Genomic DNA, 20,222 nt, shown 5'->3' with positions numbered 1-20,222 from the left:
GCTACAAAAAGTAAAATATGTGTTTTTAGAAAAGGCCGGAAGGTATTACAAGCAAATATTTTAGTAAATGGTACACCACTGAGCGAAGTAGATAGTTTTAAATACCTTGGTTTGTGGATGGATAGATCTCTGAGATGGAATAAGCACATAAATGAACTTTATCAAAATGTTTGTAAATTTCTTAACGTTTTTAAAGTGTTGGCGGGGTCGGGATGGGGAGTCCACCCTGCTCATCTTCGCAGGCTATATATATCAATCATACGAAGCCGTCTAGATTATGCAAGTTGTTTCTATGATAACAGCTGTGATTCAAATTTAGTTAAACTCAGTAAAATTCAAAATCAGGCAATGCGCATTATAGGAGGCTTTGTTAAGAGTACTCCAATACATGTTATGGAGAGCGAACTTTGTTTACCACCTCTTCAGACTCGTAGAAGATATCTAGCTGGAAAATTATGGCTTAAATCTAAATCAATAACAGGCAACACCTCTATTGTACTATTAGACCAACTCAATTCCCTTATGTCTTCTAGATATTGGAAAGACAAAAAGACACCACTGCTAGTTTGTATTCATAACAGTTTCCGCAACATAGTCATTCACTGTAGAGATCAGTTAGGAATGTTCGCTTTAAGATTATGGATCAGTGCATACAACCTATGCGACCTAATTAAACTTAACATTGAAGGAATGAATGAGCCTAAGCGTAGTTATAACCATTTTATGTTACGTAACAGCTGCGTACGTCATCTAGAGAACCACTATTCATCCTACTACCATTTGTATACAGATGGATCAATAGAAAATAATCTAAATATGGGAGCTGCTGTATTTGACCCACAAACCGGAAATTGTATGAAATTCAATATTATCTCAGATGTACGAGTGTCAATTATGCACATAGAACTACTAGCCATTTTAGAATCTATATCATATGCTAGCTCAGTGGACTCTGATAAGTTTGTAATACTTACTGATTCTCGTAGTTCGCTGCAACACTTAAACCGATGCGTTTATGGTGTTAGGGGCAATCCAGTTGCTTATACAATTATTGAGCAGATACATAACTTAAAAGCGAACGGTAAAGAAGTGATATTGCAATGGATACCTTCTCACATCGGTTTGTGTGGCAACGAAAGGGTGGATAAGTTAGCTAAGGAAGCTTCTAGTGATGGTGTACCATTGAACATAGTTCCTAATTATACCGATTGTGTCAACTTAGTAAGAGAGGAATGTTATCGTCTATGGAAGGTATACTTCGATGAAAGGTCTTTGGAAAAAGGCGTGTGGTACAAAACAATTCAAAGTCTACCATGGAAAACGCCATGGTTTGATTCTTGTAACCTTAATAGAACCACCCTAGTGACTGTTTTCAGACTTCGTTCCGGGCACATCCCACTCAATAAATTTGCTCATTTAATGGGGAAGGCTCCTGATCCCAAATGTTCAGTTTGTGATGTAGTGGAAGACGCTTTTCACATTATGATGGAGTGTGCGCGGAATGATGATTTGAGACAACAATTCTTTGCAAAACATACAGATTTCCGACAAGTTGGAGGTGTAAATTGCGTATTAGCCTTTCCGGAATCCGAAATGGCTAAGTCACTTTATAAAATAGTGTTGATGGGCCTTCAGAGACGATAACAGTTTTCTTTATTTTTTTATATAATTTTTTGTTACTATCTTTTGTTGCACAATGGAGTGACATATTCACTAAGTGAATAATCTCCTTAAATAAAGATTAAAAAAAAAAAAAAAAAAAAATAATAGAAACAAGTGAAAGCAAACTATGATAGCAATATATAGTAAGTATAAATTGTATATCATAAAAATTGTATTAGATAGTTAGACTAATTGTGTTAGCATAAGAAATATAACCTGAAAAAAGACCATTATGTAAAAATTTAAACGATTTATAAAAATAGATGTGTAAGCTTTAGGATTGTAAGACTGTACGCGAAAATTAAGTAAAAACTCCCGATCCATAGCCCTTACATTAGGTAAAAATAAAAATAAATAAATAAATCCAAACGTAATATTAAGAGCCATGTCAACGACATGGGAAATAATTGGGAAGGCAAAATTAGAGGTTTTAGCTGGTAGGAGTCCAGCAATACCCGAGCCCTCCATTTTCGGGTGTCCATGATGGATTTTCCGTCCTGTTTTGCCTGTATTAAAAAAAAAAAAAGGTATATGCTGTAAGCGTTGTGTGTGATTATAACTAATGTTAATGAAAATGTTACTCGCAATGTTGATTATGCCAAACAATAGAATTAAGACCAGTTTTAATTAAACTGCGCTTTTTTTTCAGGTGTTTGGAAATATAGAATTAACGCCCGAGCAAGACATAAATAGGCATAATAACTTTCAGAGCTTTATTCAAGCCCTGATGCTTCTGTTCAGGTAATCAGTCAAAGAATATTTGTGTGAATAGATAATTAAAATGGTTCTAGATGGGTTTTGGGTTGATCGACAGACGACTTGTCAGCTCACTCATCTCTTTTCTGTAAAATGGCTCTCTGTTCCTTCAAAACGTAATGCCTGAGGGCTTAACAGCGGAAATAGGCAAGATGGTGGTACCCGTGCGACCTCATGATACGCCCAATATTATAATCGTTCGAGCTAATTGATCAAAACCTTTGTCAATGTTACTTAATAAAAAAAAAGACGTGTGGTGTCGTGGGACACCGAATAGAAACGAAGTTACTTATTATAAAAATATTAATTTTAAGTTCTATTCGAGGAATAGAGAAAATAAAACTGGAGGTTTCGCAACAACCCACGGTCATTCGGTAACGTGTAAACTTATTGTGGTACACTTCATTCACGGTTGTTTGCATAAGAGTTAGTGTATTGCGCAAACGAACGCTCTGAGATCGGGGCCAATGATAAAAAAATATGTTATTTTTTGTACGTTATTACAAACTTAAGTCGTACACTGTGTGCATTACTAAAAATCTTACGTTACGGACGTTTTTTCCCGGTTAGGGTTCCCGTCCGCATCGTCCCATAAGCAACTTCGTTCCACTAAAAAGCATTTAATGACTTTGATCTATGGTTTTCAGGTGTGCCACAGGTGAATCGTGGCCTAATATCATGTTAGCGTGCCTCAAACCAGCCAAATGTGACGGGCGCGCTGGCAAACCGCCACACGAAGCTTGCGGAAGCACCCTCGCTTATGCATACTTTGTATCGTTCATTTTCTTTTGTTCATTTCTCGTAAGTACGATTTCATTTTGGTTATTACTCTTAAGCGCATTATGCCTTATATTATTTAAAAAAAAAAAATTACTGGTGGTAGGAGCCCTTGTGAGTCCGCACGAGTAGGTACCACCACCCTGCCTATTTCTGCCGTGAAGCAGTAATGTGTTTCGGTTTGAAGGGTGGGGCAGCCGTTGTAACTATACTGACCGTAGAACTTTTATCTCAAGGTGGGTGGCAAATTTACGTTGTAGATGTCTATGGGCTCCAGTAACCACTTAACCCCAGGTAGGCTGTGAGCTCGTCCACCTACCTAAGCCATAAATAAATAAAGAAATATACATTCGAAATTTGAACTAGAAACAACAACTTAGAGTTCCACGCTTCAAACCGAAACGCATTACTGCTTCACGGCAGAAATAGCCGGGGTGGTGTTGCCTACAAGGAGAATAAAAAAAAGAACCCTTTTGATTGAATAAATTTTATCTATTTATCTTTAGAATGGTGAAGGAACACTACTTATCTGCTTAATGCTGTTTGTTTGCATCATTATCATTTATCATTTCCATACTGTTGATTTATTATGTGTATGTAAGTAGGTATATTAGTATGTATTGTATAATGGTATATAAATCAGTTAGTTATATATTTCATATTATATTTAAACGGTATATACCTATTTATTGTATGTATATATATATATATATATATATATATATATATATATATATATATATATATATTGTCTGTAGTACACCGCAACATACCTGCTATATGTTTAACGACCGTCTGGTGTAGTGGGAAGTGACATGGTCACTACACGATACGGAAGATATTTGTATGATAAATATAAAAATGTCTTTTCCAGGGTTTTGGATGTATATTAAATATATGTATGTGTATAATAAAAATCTTATATTTATTTCCGTTATCTGGTACCTGTAACACAAGTTCTTTACGAACTTAGCACGGGACCAGTTAACGTGGCGTGATTGTTAAACAAAAAAAATAATATTTTCCAGAATATCTGTAAATTAAACGGTTGCCTGGAAGAGATCGCTTTTAGCGATAATACCGTCTATTGTACAAATGTATCTGCATTTTGACTGTTTTCTGAATGTAAATTGTGTTTTGGTGTGCTATAAAGTGTATACTCTCTTCTCATTGACAGATGTTGAATTTGTTCGTCGCCGTAATTATGGATAACTTTGATTATCTAACGAGAGACTCGTCGATTCTCGGCGCCCATCATCTCGACGAATTCGTCAGGATATGGGCCGAGTACGATCCAAACGCAACGTAAGTTATAATTTCATTTTGTACGACTCGTTTTTGATTTTTATTGTATGCGTTTTAAAACAGGCGTAACGTGTCTGATTTGTGAATTTCAGAGGGAAAATTCATTACACAGAAATGTATGATATGTTAAAAAACATGGATCCCCCGTTGGGGTTTGGAAACAAATGCCCGAACAGACTTGCGTATAAGAAGCTAATTAGAATGAATATGCCGCTTGATGAAGAAGGAAAAGTTAACTTCACCACAACACTGTTTGCCTTAATAAGAGAAAATTTAAATATCAAGATGAGATCTGGTGAGTATTATTCTATGGATTAGCATGCGAAAGAGTAATATACATTTTTTACTTCTCCACACACATCTTCACTTTCCCATTTCTAGGATTAGTAGGATAAACCCCACTTTAGTGGCGGTTAGTGCGATAGTAAATTTTTGACGTCGGTACTTCGATTTTTTTTTATTGCTTAGGTTGGTGGACGAGCTTACGGCCCACCTGATGTTAAGTGGTTACCGGAGCTCATAGACATCTACAACGCAAATGCCGCTACCTACCTTGAGATATGAGTTCTAAGGTCTCAATATAGTTACAACAGCTGCCCGAGCCGGCCAACCGAAATGCATTGCTGCTTCAAGGCAGAAATGGGCAGGGTGGTGGTACCCACCTCACAAGACATCCTACCACCAGTAATTACGCAAAGTAAAAATTTTCGGGTTTCATTTTTATTACACGATACTATTCCTTCACCATGGAAGTCAATATTGACCATTTATTATAAACGCATTTCATTACAAAAGTTGGTACCCGCCTGCGGGATTCGACCACCGATGCATCGGTAGATACGAATGCACCGGACGTCTTACCCTTTAGGCCACGACGACTTCAAATAACTATTATTAGTGACTTATTAATATTTAATATATATTTTTACTAGCTGAAGAAATGGATCAGGCAGACGAAGAACTCAGAGAAACAATAACCCACATATGGCCATTACAATCGAAGAAGATGCTCGACTTGCTGGTGCCTCGAAATGATGTCCTCAACCAAGGAAAACTAACAGTTGGAAAGATCTATGCTGGCCTTTTGATTTTAGAGAGCTGGAGATCAACTAGATTTGGCCAGACAGAACCACGGGGTGACCAGGTAGGTCGTGACAAGCAATCCGCATTCGTAGCCCTGTGAATCATTTTCACCAAAAGTAATATTAGGTAAAAAGATGTTTAAGTACCTACCGAGTAATCTCAAATCACTTTGTGTATTAATTCACTCACAAGAGATGAAGCCAGAGTTTATCCCAACGTCTGATGACGTACCTATTTTCAATGTAAAAAATATTTGTAATTTTGAGCCAAATGTAACCATTACGTGGGTAGGTAAAAGTATTTTTTTTTTGTTATTCAGTAGTTTGTTGATGGTCCCCTATAAATCCCCACTTTAGATCGTTCGAGGTAATAATATACGTAGTTGAATAGATATTTTGTGTTGTCTAACTGTGATGTATTATTGTTTACGACTGAATTCTATGCAATAACATAGTTAAGTATTTGTTCACCTCTTTCCTTGGTACGGTTTTGGCGTTGTTCGTAATAAGACAGATTACCTAATTTGTATTAAAAAAATAATAGTTACAACAAGTCACTGTAGCTGAAATCGACTCCGACTAGTCGCCTACATTGGTGGTTTACTTTTCAGGCATACAACGAGAATAGCCCTACGGCGATTCAGCCGGTAGTATTAAAATATTTTACTGAACGAAACATTAAATACATTTTTCTTGCACTATTTCTAGATTATCCTTTATTTTATTTGGTCTATGAATTTTTTTCTCGCATCTTGTCTAAACGTTGATTCACTTCTAATGCAAATCTAAGAAACATGGGCTATGGCATATTTGAAGATTTACTAAATTTCAAATGTTTGTTTATGAATTAATGGACTCAATAAAAATAGTTTTAGATATTGGGTGTGATCAGATTTTTTAGTACTAGTGAATAGTGGAGCACTTTAAAATAATAGTTTCAAAGAAATATTATATGCGTTAGATGCGCATTTTTGCCTGACAAGTGTCCGGACGGAGCTTTGTAAACCACAATATAGTGACCTGTCCTATAGTTGCAAAATTTGAAGTAGACGGGTGTCTATGTTGAACAGTAGTTTAGTGACGTAGAAATAAACGTCATTTCTTAATACATTAAATCGCTCGCTATAAGGGTCTATAGTACTTGAGTTCTCTTCTGTTATATAGAAAATCCTGAAACAATATGTCTTAATTGCATATGTATATAAAGCTAGAACAAACAGCAGTAAATATGTTTTAAAATAAATTCATTGCTTAAAATTTTCGGAATAGAAAAAGTTTATTTCAAATCACTCAACACACGAAATTATAATGATAAAGCTTTATATAATGTGTGATCTATATTTAAAGCAATTAATATAATTTTTTTCGTTATAAATCACTCAATAGATTTATCCACAGTAAAAAGACAATTTAATAAACTAGACTGTGAAAACGTTTTATCCACACATTTCACTATGTATGTATTATATACCCTCTCATAATAAAATTGTGAACACTAAATAGCTGAAAGTGATAGACGGAGATTGTATTATAGACTCTTATCATATCTTAACTAGATTTTGATGTGGAAACTATGCATTAAGTTCTTTGTCTTACAGGAATTTTAATAATAATATTATGTGCATGACGGTTAATATGATAATAATAACCTTTTAATCCTTCGCTTAATCGATTTGAAAATTTCATAATTCGATTACATTTTGGCTCAGTTACTACATTTTTTTAGAAGCCTATTATTATGATAAAACCATGCTTGTTCGTTGCGCTCTCGCCCTTATAAAATTTCATATAAATTAAAAATAAATAATCTGTTACTAATTAACAAAGCGACGCATGCTAAACAATAATAATACAAAAAAAAAACCTTTTTTAAAAGAATATATGTACTTATGCCTCTGGCTTCAATATTTACTGCACATTATTTGAGAGCACATTTATTTAATAACCATGCTTTGTAATTTGCAGCTCTTTATCCTAATTTTAACTACATTTCGGCATATCCTACATAACTGAAACTCAGGTCTATACACACATACAACAAACTACTACCTATATCAAAACTTATTGGTTTTATATTTCATACAAAATTTTCGGTCTAGTTGCAATATTCTGCTTACCTAACTCATGTGTCCATTGTACAACCGTTGGACTTCTGTTCTATCCTCAAATACATTTACACTATTCTCCATCGACTGTATGGAAGGAACTCCAGCGTGGACACGATCTTTTGCGCAAACTCATGTAGGCTTTAGAAGCTAGTTAGGTCCGAGGAAGCTTAACTGAGTGTGACATGAGCATGCGCAAGTTTAGTATTTGGGGTGTGAAATGGGGTGCGTGGTGCAGAAGGCGACCTTGTTTAACTGCCTGCTGAATGTGGCCGCGGGCCTCGGGCCTGGTTCTCGGGCCGGCTCGCTCAGCCACGAAGGACCCGCAACCGAAGGACACCCAGACCACACATTAGCGAACCTCGCAAGGCGCAATACAAGAAAATCTTTCAAGTAAGTTTCAATTACATTTTTAAACTAACAAAAAGTCAAAACAAGTTGATAGTGGGGTGTTACCGTCGCTTATGGATGTAAGTAATCCCAAAGGTCCCAAGGCCAAGTCGCTGCCTACCGCTTACTCGATTTATTGTTTATTTAGAACTTATTCATTTGAATTAAGGACCTTTTTATTTTAATAAAAATAGTGACCGCCTCAAATCGCTATTTTAAAAAATCTTATCAACACAATTTCTAACCAGTAGTAACATCGTGGTCATCATGAACTTTCTTTGTTTCAGGAACAATAAAAAGGTGAATACCAACTCAAAAATGATGAAAAAATTTGACCCAATCGTAACTGTTGTATATCTAATCAGTGAAATCCTCTAGTTATTGTCTAGTGCAATCGATGTACCTACCAATATCATAGACAAACCCAAATTTATTGTATTTGTTTTAAAAAACCACTAAAAAAACTATTGGCAAATAACTTTAAACATACATTTGTGATGTTGGTTGTTTATTTGGTCTGTAAATGTGTTCGCTAAATGAGTGTTTCCTCTAGAAGAAGTGTTTCCTACTACATCGATGCATTTTCTTGTGTCATAGATAGTCGGTGTTGTATTAAAATGTATGTTAAGAGCTTTCTTTGGGTGTTTACTGTCTAAGTTACTGTAATAATAAAAACTTTGGTTTAAATTTTAGAAATGTATGAACAGTCTCGTCGTACTTATAACGTGTAATAATTAGGGCCTTAGGCTCGATATAGTGATCGGATCGTGTTGTGTTGTTAACGTCCAAAGTATTAATTATCATGAACGTTTTTAAAGTTTACAGATGGTTGTTGATGTTTAGGTAAAAAAAATTCAGTATTAGAATTTAAAATCTCACTTTTAGACATTCTAATCTTTTATCTCGAGATAATAGGGAATGTTTGTATCTTACGTTGTCTTTGAATAACTTTTCCTGATTATTTAGTTTTTATAGTATCTTTCTCTATCAGTACACTGACATAACATTAACGACAGTCATATTATGAGAACATTACACTAGAACATGTTCGTATTATTTCATTGTTTCAAAGATGCATGATACCTCGACCTGCAACACGCATGTTAAAAGATAGTTTGTTAGAATTGTACATTTGAATTGATGGTAAGTAAAACTTATGGTATTGCACGATGGCACATAGCATGTTACGCAACTGGGGCACTCAAACGTGTGCATGATTATACTGTAACAAATTTTGTAAGTATGGGACAGCAAAAATTATATCTGGTGTAGATATCAACAATCAAATTTAAAAAATATATATTTTAGTATGTAATCGAATTTTAGGTTTTGGAACTCCCAGGATCACACCACGCGTCAATGGAATCATTAGATGAAGGAAGGCTACAAGCCCCGCAGACTTACCAGAACGGACACCACGGAAGATCGTCCAGCTTAAGGTAAGAATCAGCTTGACTTAAGGCGAAAAAATTATCACTCTTGTAATCTTTCATTTATTATTTAGTTTGTGTTATTTATTTTATAGTGACATCGAAGAAGAGAATGATCTCAAAGTTGTCGTAGTGACAAATGGTATGTTCACTACACGTGGTCTACGTAAACTAACCGAAAGTTTTATCACACGTCTTGCTAACGATGATTAACTATTAATCTTCAATGAAATAACCTTAAATGTAGCATGCTACTTCAAATGCATGACGTATTAAATTATTTTGAATGGCTTTTGTTTCTCTGTAATAAAACCTATTTGGTTTTTATAGACGCACGCCAAGTCCAAGAAGAAGAGGGCATTACGGAGGTTATCATCACGACATTGGCTTCTCAGACACCGTTAGCAACGTCGTCGAGATAGTCAAGCATGAGCACCAGAGACACGGGCGAGCGCATCGAGCACCTCATCACTACTACCCACATGGTAGGGAATTCCCCTTCGACGTTTTCCATTAATTAAATTAAGAATATAATTCATATCTTTTAAATTCAACGAACAGTCCCCTTATTGATCTGCTGATAAAGTTTCACGACATTTTCTTAGCTCACTTAGTTTTTATTAGGATTTAATTATTAGAATCAGCAGATTTGCGAACTTTTCCCATGGCTTAGTGCTAATTTTCATTAACAAAATCTATAATATATAAACTATATTATACCTACGAGACACCTTAGTTATAGCCTTATTCTCCAGCTAAACGCCTTTACTTCGATTTTATTTTCATTCCTGTAGTATTTATTCCTTCATCATGGATTTTTACCTTCAACAAAACCAACTGTCTTCGATAGCTTGTTCTGTAAATTAAAACAGTTTTGCAAACATTTTTTCTCATAAAGGTACTCTGAAAGTTTTGTGTGGAGATTGGAAGATTAGCTTTAAAGTAGTTTGGTAGACTCATGTTTTGTAGACGTAGAAACTTAGAAAAGTTTCAGCGAATCACTTATGCTCGAGCATTCTTCAGATCAAATATAATTAGATTATAAAAACCTAGTTCTTAATTGAAATATACTTAGCTAGTTCTATAATCGTAGCTATTTTTATCTACTTCACGATTGCTCAGTTTTTCTGCTAATAAATCAATCACGATACTGACTATTTGAGTATTAGTTGCAAATGGCAATCCATTTGAAATATAAACAAACAGTGATTTTAATTGAAATAAGTACATTACAATATTAAATCGAAACAATGTAAGTCTAATTTGCCTGCTGCATGCACGGTGCCCACTCGATCCACCCTTGTTGGCACCAAGAACAGCTTTGCTCATGGGCCTTTAATTTATTACCAAGAGGTGCTTGGTGCATGCCCTTCAAACGTCACTTATCATGCAGCATGCAAATGCTTAACTGTACTACCTTGAAAAAAATTTGTTAAACATGAGAAAACTCATCCACGACATTATTATAAAACCATCCATTCAAATCAGACAGTCACAATTGTTAATCTACATGATTATACCTCTATATTGAACACACAACAAATAACAGATTCCATATAAATCTTCTACTTAAGACTGCCATCGTATTAGTGTCTAAAACACATTTATTACCACGATAGACAGACATCCAAAACTTTTAGAGTCACCTTTGTGAGTAAGGAAATAAATTCGTTAGTCCCACGGGTAAACGTGGTGGAAGGTACATGAAGGTATTCCTGACAACAGGGAAGGAGTGGAGGGCGCCGCACCCCACGACCAGCCTGAGCCAGCCCTCGCGATCGCCCAGCCCGCCACATCACACCTACGGTGAGATCCACTCGCCACCCACACTGGAACCTACATTAAGCTGCTTTCAGACTACGCTATAATATAATATCATATAGTATATAGCTCATAGCACAACAATATCGCACACAATTTGTTATGGACCAAAATATTGTTATGGACACGTTCACACTGTACTATACAGCTGTACTGGCTAAGTATAGGCTGCTGTTCTATATGGCACTATAGTATAGCGTAGTCTGAAAGCAGCTTCACACTAACATTCATTACACATTACTAATCAAATTCTCATACCTATAGACGACAAAATACGAATGTTTCTATAACAATTAGAATTTAAAACCTCAACATTCATATCGAATAGAGTTGTATCACAAAAATTTGTTTACTGCCCACTGATAATTTTCGTCGAATTAAATGTCACAATTAAATGTGTCTAGCGGCAATCAAACGTTAACTTTTAGTTCAGATTCTTTCGTTTATCTTAATTATTGTAAAGCAAAGGGTCTGTCGAATCGTAACACAATCGTCAATAAAATAATCCACGTAAATAATATTGCACAAGACCCTTTGCTGGTGCTACAAAAGTATGTTAAGCTCATAGTTTCTAATAAATGTTGCGTCTGAGAGAAAGAAAACGACGAATGAATGATTGGATGAAGACTACTACGAAATTGTTAGTGTATAAGAAAATTGTTTGCACATCTGTTTGATATGTTACATGAAACAATATTTTGCTTTGTTCAAATTGATCCCTTTTATTTTCCTTAATTTAATCAAATCCATTATCGTATTATATGTACTGTTATAATAAAGCCGTGTTTGTTGAACGAAGCGATCGATCCTATTGGAGGACTTCTAAATTATTCAAAGAATAGTTTGGGCTCCGATAGGTGGTGAGCGGGAGCGGGAACGAGACCGCGAGTGGCGGGAGTGGCGCGACCGGTCGTGGGAGCGCGAAGGCACCAGACGCGGTCGCGGCCGCCAGCTCCCGCCCACGCCCACCAAGCCGTCCACGCTACACGTCAAGCAGCAGCCACCATTCACAAGAATCAGCCACAGTCCTTCGCACGTGAGTTTACCTCTTCTATAGTAATATATAAATCTACAGTGATTTTTACGTTTGTTCCGTTATAGCTACTGAACCATGCATCCGATTGACTTGAAACTTGGTATCCGTGTAAAAAATAAATGTACTTCATGGATAGGCTGATATTTATATGAGTGTTGGACCCCCTACACCAGTTGCGGGGGCGTTAATGATGAGAATCTTTGTGGGGGTGAGAAATAATAGTGTTAATTTTAAATGCCTAGCGAAGCGGGCGGATATAGCTAGTCTTATATACGAGTATTAAGACTCACTAAAAGCATGCATGCTCTCGGATGCGAGAAGCAAAAGACCGAAGAGAATGGTGTGCATTCGAAGAGACCTACATTCGACATTGGGTGGGGACACACACGGGTTGAAGAAGAGAAAACAAACAGGCGCTCGTGCATGGGCGGATATTATCCATTTTTTGGGCATATCTCCAGGGAGGAAGGGACTCCATAGAGCGCCTTGTTGTTCAGGGTAAAATACCACCAGATCACGTGGAAGGTTGCCCATGCGATGGACCGACCAAGTTAAGTCGGCAGTTGGCGGTTGTTTGCATGAATGTACCAGGGCACCACAAACCGGAAGCAGTGGCGATTGCTCGTGAGGCGCATAACATCTGGCCACAGCAATGATACTGAATGACGCCCACGACCGCTCAGACAAGAGTGATACGACAAAAGAAAGAAAAGTGAAAAATGTGCTCTCTGAGGAGATTGTTATGAAAAATGATCTGCGTAATCGCCTACTGCCGGTAGTGTATAGTAAGCTCGTACAAGTTGATTGACCCATCAACGATTTTTGATATATGGCAACCTTGTGCGCCAGTGGCAGTTGTTTTACTGCACTGATCATTAAATCTTTATTTGTAAGTTTTCACGTTTTCCTGGTCGGTTTGTAAATGATGCGATGGCCAGCGACTTGGCTCTGCCCCTGGCATTGCTGAAGTCCATGGGCGACGGTAACCACTGACCATCAGGTGCAGTATGCTCGCCTGTATGCTTGTAGGCACAAGGGCAATAAAATAAATTGCTTTCGGCTTGGCCGATTTACCAGCTGTTTTATTACCTGTCTTGAGTGAATAAATTAATATATTTAAAATAAAATATCATAGCAAGTCTTATCTGTTATCAACTAATTATTACAAGATTTTAATTGCTATTATTAGCTAGTCGTTAATGTAATATTGAAATCTACCGTTCAGTTTAAACAATTTCAGTTATCACTAAGGCACACGGTCAGAGAACCCGTGGAGCCCTTACATGATGAGTACGAATACGGCAGAGAAGTTGAAAGACTGATACACCGAGATTATAGATCTAGAGAAAGGTAATTATATAAAACTATATAAAGTTTATGTAAATGAACGGTCAAATTTTTATTGATTTATCGATTGATTTTAAGTTTGTTGTTTTGAATCTTAAAAGTAGGTAGGTATATTAGCAATGAGATAGGTGATTGTGATGTTGAAGTTTTTGTTTTACTAAATGAGATAATGATTTGACGATTTGATGTAGCGTTTATTTTAGATGTAACTTGATATAATAATAACAATTTTACGCGCGCAACTTGGTGTACGTGAAAGAAGTAAAACTTCTTTTACGGTGTGTGGTATTGTTTTTTTCATTTTTCATCCTTAAATCAATTTTCTCTTATAATAGAGAATGCTGTGTATAAGAGAAACGACCTAGCTCGCTTTCTCCTTTCCCTCTCTCCACGTTCGAGTGGTTCACAAGACGCTCTGTCTATTATCTCACTCTCGCTCTTCCTAAATTATATATTTTCTCTCTTGCCGTAACGAATCTGTCGTGAGTTAAGTTTCACTCCCAACGCGCCTAATGAAGTTTCACTTCAAAAAGTCTATCGCGCATGCGATTTCTCAAACTCGACTCAATGCACGTACTGTTAAACTTGACTGTTTGGCGCGAATACTGGTTGAATCATTTCTTTTAAAATAGGCATATGTGTACACAGACGCGTACGAACGTACGAGCCGGAGGTAACCGCGCGACCATACGAGGCTCCGCTGAGCTACGAGGCGGCGCTGGCGATGGGTCGCGGCGGAGGGGGCGGGGGTGGGGGGCGCGCGCTGCCGTCGCCGGCGCCGCGGCTGCCCAACGGGTACAAGCCGCGCGCACGCCACTCGGACTCGGACGAGGACGACTGGTGCTAGCGGCGCGGGCGCGCGCGCACTCACACTCCCGCGCCGCGCCGCACCACCTCCCCCACGACGTGTTATACTGTTTACCCGACTTTTCGAAACTTTCGTTTGTAATCCGCTAAACATTTTACTCGTTGATTTGTATTATCTACGGTTAAGGTGATCTAAGTGTAAAACGGTGCCGGACGTTTCGTTTGCGCTAGGATTTTTACGTAAAATGTTATTAGTATGTATTGTAAACTTTCTATATTACATTTGCACTACGTGAGGGCTATGTTTGCCGCCTGGTGAAACGAAGAGGGTCGCGCCGCCTCCGTTGCTACTCCGTGACCGAGCAAGTCGAATGCCGCAAGCGACGGATAAGCTGGTTTACAATTTTATATCTTACGATTTCGCAGATAAGGTCTTAAATGGTAAGCCAAGGGGTTCGGCGAAGCTGCGGAACGACACTATTTAATAAAAGTTATTCAGGGCGTTACCACCACTGCGCCCCTGGGTCGTTGCGGCGAGACCTCATTTGAAACCGTTTCATGTTCAAATGAAAGACGTTGAGAGAACACTAGAAATTCATCGTCAAACAAATTATTACTAGTATTGTATAAATATTTACATAGAAAATAATTTTTACTTAGTTAATATCGTATTAAATAAATAATTACATTTTTATTGAATTTGCTGTCCTTCCCCCAAGTGCTTTATACCTACGTTATTTAAATTTAAATACGATTATATTATAATGGCGGAATATATTATTATGTAAATTTAAAAATATATCTCTGCGTTAAACTATACCCAAATTGTTGATTCGTGAATTATATTTATCGCTTATAAGATTTACGTGTCTGGTGCAATGATTTTCTTGGATTAAATTCTTAAAATTCATATCATTACGTAACTAACTAAACAAAACTAACATTTTCTGTTTCAATTAATACTTTCATTACTCGCATCTAATTTTCTTTGCACAAACAAAAAAACACGAGATGTTTTACATCAATTTCTTGAAGAATGAATATAATTTTATGAAATCGAATTATAAAAATCAAACCAATCCAAGATCAAATCATCACCAGGCAAAAGTTTTTTTTTTTTGTACAATCAACAACAGAATTGGTTTAAGATTTGTTTAGAAACTAAAGACGCTCTTTGCGTGTACGTACATGTTAGATTTGATATGAATTTCAGATTTTTATAAATTATTAATATAAATAAATATAAAATGGTACAAAACCAATTCTGTCGTAGTATGTACCGTTCGATAGTCCGATATAGTCCTTTGACCATCACGAACAAAAAAATACATTGTCATATATTAGTCACTCGTTAGTGAACCTCTATAATGCGACTGTTGTACTTTAAGGGTTAGATGTCGAAAGAAATAATTATATATATTGAACTAATATTACAGAATAAGAAGTACTTTGATATCAAAAAGTTAAAATAATTACATGCAAAGCCTATGACTTGTTTTTACAATTTAAATGTTTAGAGAAAAAATCCCTATGATCATTTACCGCGAACTGTGCCTAAAATAGGGAACTTTTTAATGAATCATTAAGCAATAAAGACATAAATTTTGAAGAAATAAATTATGATAAATTTATTAAAAATATATTTACGCTCTATAATTTGCGTAATTACTGTAGGGTATCTTGTGAACCCGCACGGGTAGGTACCACCACCCCGCCAAATTCTGCCATGAAACAGTAATGCTTTTCAGTTTGAAGGGTGGGGCACTGTAAAACTGAGTCTTAGAACTAATATCTCAAGATGGGTGATGGCATTTACATTGTTTATCTATGGGCTCTAGTAACCACTTAAATCCAAGTGGGCTGTGAATTCGTCACCCATCTAAGCAATCAATAAAGCACGATATTGGAATATTGTGTGTCACGACGCCGCATCCGCCTTTGCATTCTGTTATCAAATTTTAATATGCTAATTAAATGTTATCATAATAACCATTTCATTCGACCACTACTTTAATATAAAGCACTATAATTAAATCATAACAATACTAAATAAATACATTAGATACTTAAAAAAAAAACAATGCTTAATTTACATTCAAGTTAGCTTTTGCGAAATAAGATTCCTAATCGTTATCATATACCTATGAGACAAGGCAAAATTTAAGAAACATATTATCAAAAATGTATTAAGCAATCGTATCCGCAAAACTAATACGTAAAAGGCTCGTGTTTATCTAGTAGGCTTTATAATATAACATAACAATAAAACTATTAAAGTTGACATAGTTGCGTGTACAACTCAAAACAGACCAATGCCTTGTTTTCGTTAAACGTAGGTACAAATTCAGTGTTAGACTAAGTCGGTGTTCAAAGTGTTTATATGTTCGTTTCATAATTAAGACTCATAAAGTAATGAATGACACGACCATTACGTATTAACAAAACGTAAATATCGCTAAAAAGCAATAACGTGTTAATTGTAAGTTTAAATGTGTTTTAACTTTTTCTAATATTAAAGTGAACAAAACCTTTGTTAATGCTATGATCGTATTTTTAGCAAACGAGTACAAAAAATAAAGTACAATAGTCGTCTTTCCAGAGCTATCGTTCACCATCAGGTACATTCGTCGCGAGGCATGCTGTAGGATAAAACGTACGTCACATTAGTGCGAAAAAAATTTGTAAATACATGATTTTCTGTGATAACATGATGGTGAAGTAAGGAACTTATTATTAGAACTGTGTGATTGCATGGGCAAGGTGGTTCATTTCTCTAAGTCTGCGCACGTTCTGGGAAACATGTGTATCAAAAATACTATTCAATTTTGCTACTGACTGTACATTAAAATAGTTTTATAAATTTTAGTAATAAAATTCTAAATCTTAACGTATCGAAAAAGAGATCCTAATTTTCGTTTCAATACTATGAGACATCTCATAACAAATTACATAAAACACAACGTTTTTAAGTATTTTTAATTAGTTCGTATGTTCAACGAACTATCTAAAAATTCTCGAATTATTAATTAATATTGGAACAACTCAAAAGCAACTTGTTTCCCACCAACGTGCTATATTTAAACGATAGATATTTTAGTGGAAATCGGATATTATTCTCTCATATATTTTGATCGTTGTTGTTCGTTGCGAAGGACAGGAACGGGTATATTATAGCTTTCATATTTTACCTCTGTTAGCTAATAGTTATTAGTACAAAACAAAACCAGAAACGCCGTTCAATCGTATTTTGTGCTATACCGTCAGTTATCGTCATTTATACGTTTGAAAAATATTAAAAGCCTCTATTTGTATTATGTATATTCGTTATGACATCATAGCAATCAATGCGTTTTGAATTAATTAATGATATTATTGATGTTACAATTACAAAGCTGCGTAGGATTTACATTGTTTTGTTTCGTAAATGTTTCGCGCTAAAAAGCGTAATCCACAGATTATATATATAAAAATTGTTGCCATCGACTACAGTGTGTTAGATTTTATTGTAATATGTAGTTTATTGTTTGATCGTTTATCGATTCATGAAATATATTTATAATGGTTATTTGAATAGAGGTTCTTTCGTTTTGTAATTCACAACATCCTGTGTGTTATACGATGTTCAAACGAGCCGATGGACTTTCGATGACAGAGGTACAATGAGTGCGTCCTGCTTCAGTGTTTGAATGTCCCACGACTGTGACGGATGTTTCACCGGCATATGTACGTGTGTGTTATATGTGTAAATATTGTAAAATATAAAAACGGTCGAATGAGCCGTCTGTGAAAATGTCTAGTTATATGTAACTAGTTAATGATAGCTAGGTAATATCGTCCCAACTGTCCTTTGAATTTAAGTTGGCTGTTTCACTGCCTTAAAATTAATAATTAAAAGTTCAACGTAATAATTTTTAAACTAATCCAGATAGGCCGCATCTCAATTACGTAAGTTATATCTTGACATTAGAGCCATAAAGTCGAATATCAATGGTTCCAAAAATTCAAATTATAACTCGTTCTAATGTATTTTAGATATGTGACCATTTTAGGATAAGATTTTTAAAAATCCATTGATCTAAAAACTCTGTACATTAGGTCGAAACTTACAAAAAATACTGCACACAAATGCGTATAAAAGAGATTTCAACAAAAAGTCGCACATTGTGTTTCTTGTGTCGAGGTATATACTTTATCATTCAATACTCACGTCAAAATTATAATAAAATCAAATATCGTAATAAAACTAGCGAAGGCGTACTTACGGTTTTTTATAAAATTTGATAATGAAACATTCAATAATTATAAACACAACGCGTTTCTATTTAACGAATGTAAAGCAGCATTGATGTAATTTTATTCTTATACAGTTGTTAAATTAAAAAAATTACAAAAATGTATTTGTTGTTGTAAAAACACTTTCTTGACTCACTTCTTGCGAGGTTTTGCTGACGAATTTCGGTGTATTATTAGCTTTGAAAACATAATTTAAATCTAAGGATCTAGATCTAAGGACATTGCCATAATTACGATCAAAAACCTACGTATACAGGGTGAATTTTTCAAGTAGGCGTGGAGGGCCAAATCTGGAACTACGAACAAAAAAGCAAAATCGGAAAATGCTAAAAAATTCACGGTTTCAAATAACTTCATTACAATTTGCCAAAACATCAATTTTCGAAATCAATTCCGAAGATTTAAAACATCTTAAAACCATCGCTTTTTAAGTATTGATCTAAAGAAACTTCTAATTCCATTTTGAAATCGATTAAAATTCTGATTTGATATAAAGTAATTTATCCAATAAATTATCTAAATTTAAGATTAGGACCTGTTACTTAATTGTCTTAAAAGAGTTAACTTTGTATATCGTTTCAAAATTGTCAAATAACAGTTGATATAAATAAAAATTGTTGAAGTGAGGCGAGAAAGTTTCACATGATATAAAAAAAATGCAATATAAAAAACATGCCTGCCTTGTATCTTGTAATTGCTTCAAAAACCATGTTTTATATCGAGAATTATAGAGATAATTAGCATAGAAAGTTCATCGGCACAGAGAGAGAGAGAGCACTAAATTGTTTTCGGCATTTCCCAATGACATTTACAGGATAGAGCAATCCTATTGATATTGTATTTAATAAAGAACCAAACTTAAAGTTAGAATTTAAGTAATTTATTATCCTATAACTAAAATACTATATGCATGTTTTCACTATACTGGTAAAATGGTTATGTACAATACGAAAGAGCTAATGTTTTATAATGAATTCTTGCTCGCCTGTAAAATTTTGCAGAACGAATCATATTATAAGATTGTACAATATGAATAAATGCAAAAAAAAAAGACATTTCCTCGATTTCGTGTACTCAATTTCTTTTAGTACCTCAAGTTACATTTTACCTATGGATAAGATACACTTTTCGTCTTCGGAGCTTTCGTTTTTGGAGTGAATAAGCTTTAGTATTAATTATAAAATCTGCATGCTCGCTTAAATTGCTGTAAAGACTAGAAGTAGAGTACTATTACACATACTTCCCGATTCCGCTCAGCGCAATGGAAGCTCAATCGTTTCGGATAAATGGAGTAATAGCGACTTTATTGAAAACTAGCGGCCCGCTCCGGCTCCGCTCGGGTCTTTAACAAAAATTTCAGATATTTGACGATGTTTTATTTTTTTAAATAAAAGAACACGTCTTGTGGCAT

At 35.4% G+C, this 20,222-nt stretch overlaps 1 protein-coding gene across 1 annotated transcript in view; it reads left to right on the top strand.

Annotated features, from left to right (window-relative positions):
- Positions 1–19,875, top strand: part of LOC100306947 (cacophony) — a 57,132-nt gene extending 37,257 nt beyond the window's left edge. Inside the window, 13 exon segments of the mRNA XM_062672438.1 lie at positions 2,312–2,403; positions 3,066–3,219; positions 4,373–4,500; positions 4,593–4,795; positions 5,433–5,644; positions 6,194–6,229; positions 9,404–9,516; positions 9,838–9,992; positions 11,233–11,313; positions 12,171–12,364; positions 13,605–13,714; positions 14,360–14,491; positions 14,493–19,875. Coding sequence (XP_062528422.1) covers positions 2,312–2,403; positions 3,066–3,219; positions 4,373–4,500; positions 4,593–4,795; positions 5,433–5,644; positions 6,194–6,229; positions 9,404–9,516; positions 9,838–9,992; positions 11,233–11,313; positions 12,171–12,364; positions 13,605–13,714; positions 14,360–14,491; positions 14,493–14,709 — 1,827 coding nt within the window. The 3' untranslated portion in view covers positions 14,710–19,875.
- The last annotated feature ends 347 nt before the right edge of the window (positions 19,876–20,222 follow it).

Source organism: Bombyx mori, chromosome 15 (genome assembly GCF_030269925.1).
Source record: "Bombyx mori chromosome 15, ASM3026992v2".
In the NCBI taxonomy this organism is placed as follows: Eukaryota; Metazoa; Arthropoda; class Insecta; order Lepidoptera; family Bombycidae; genus Bombyx; species Bombyx mori.
This window is presented reverse-complemented; position numbering and strand designations above follow the sequence as displayed.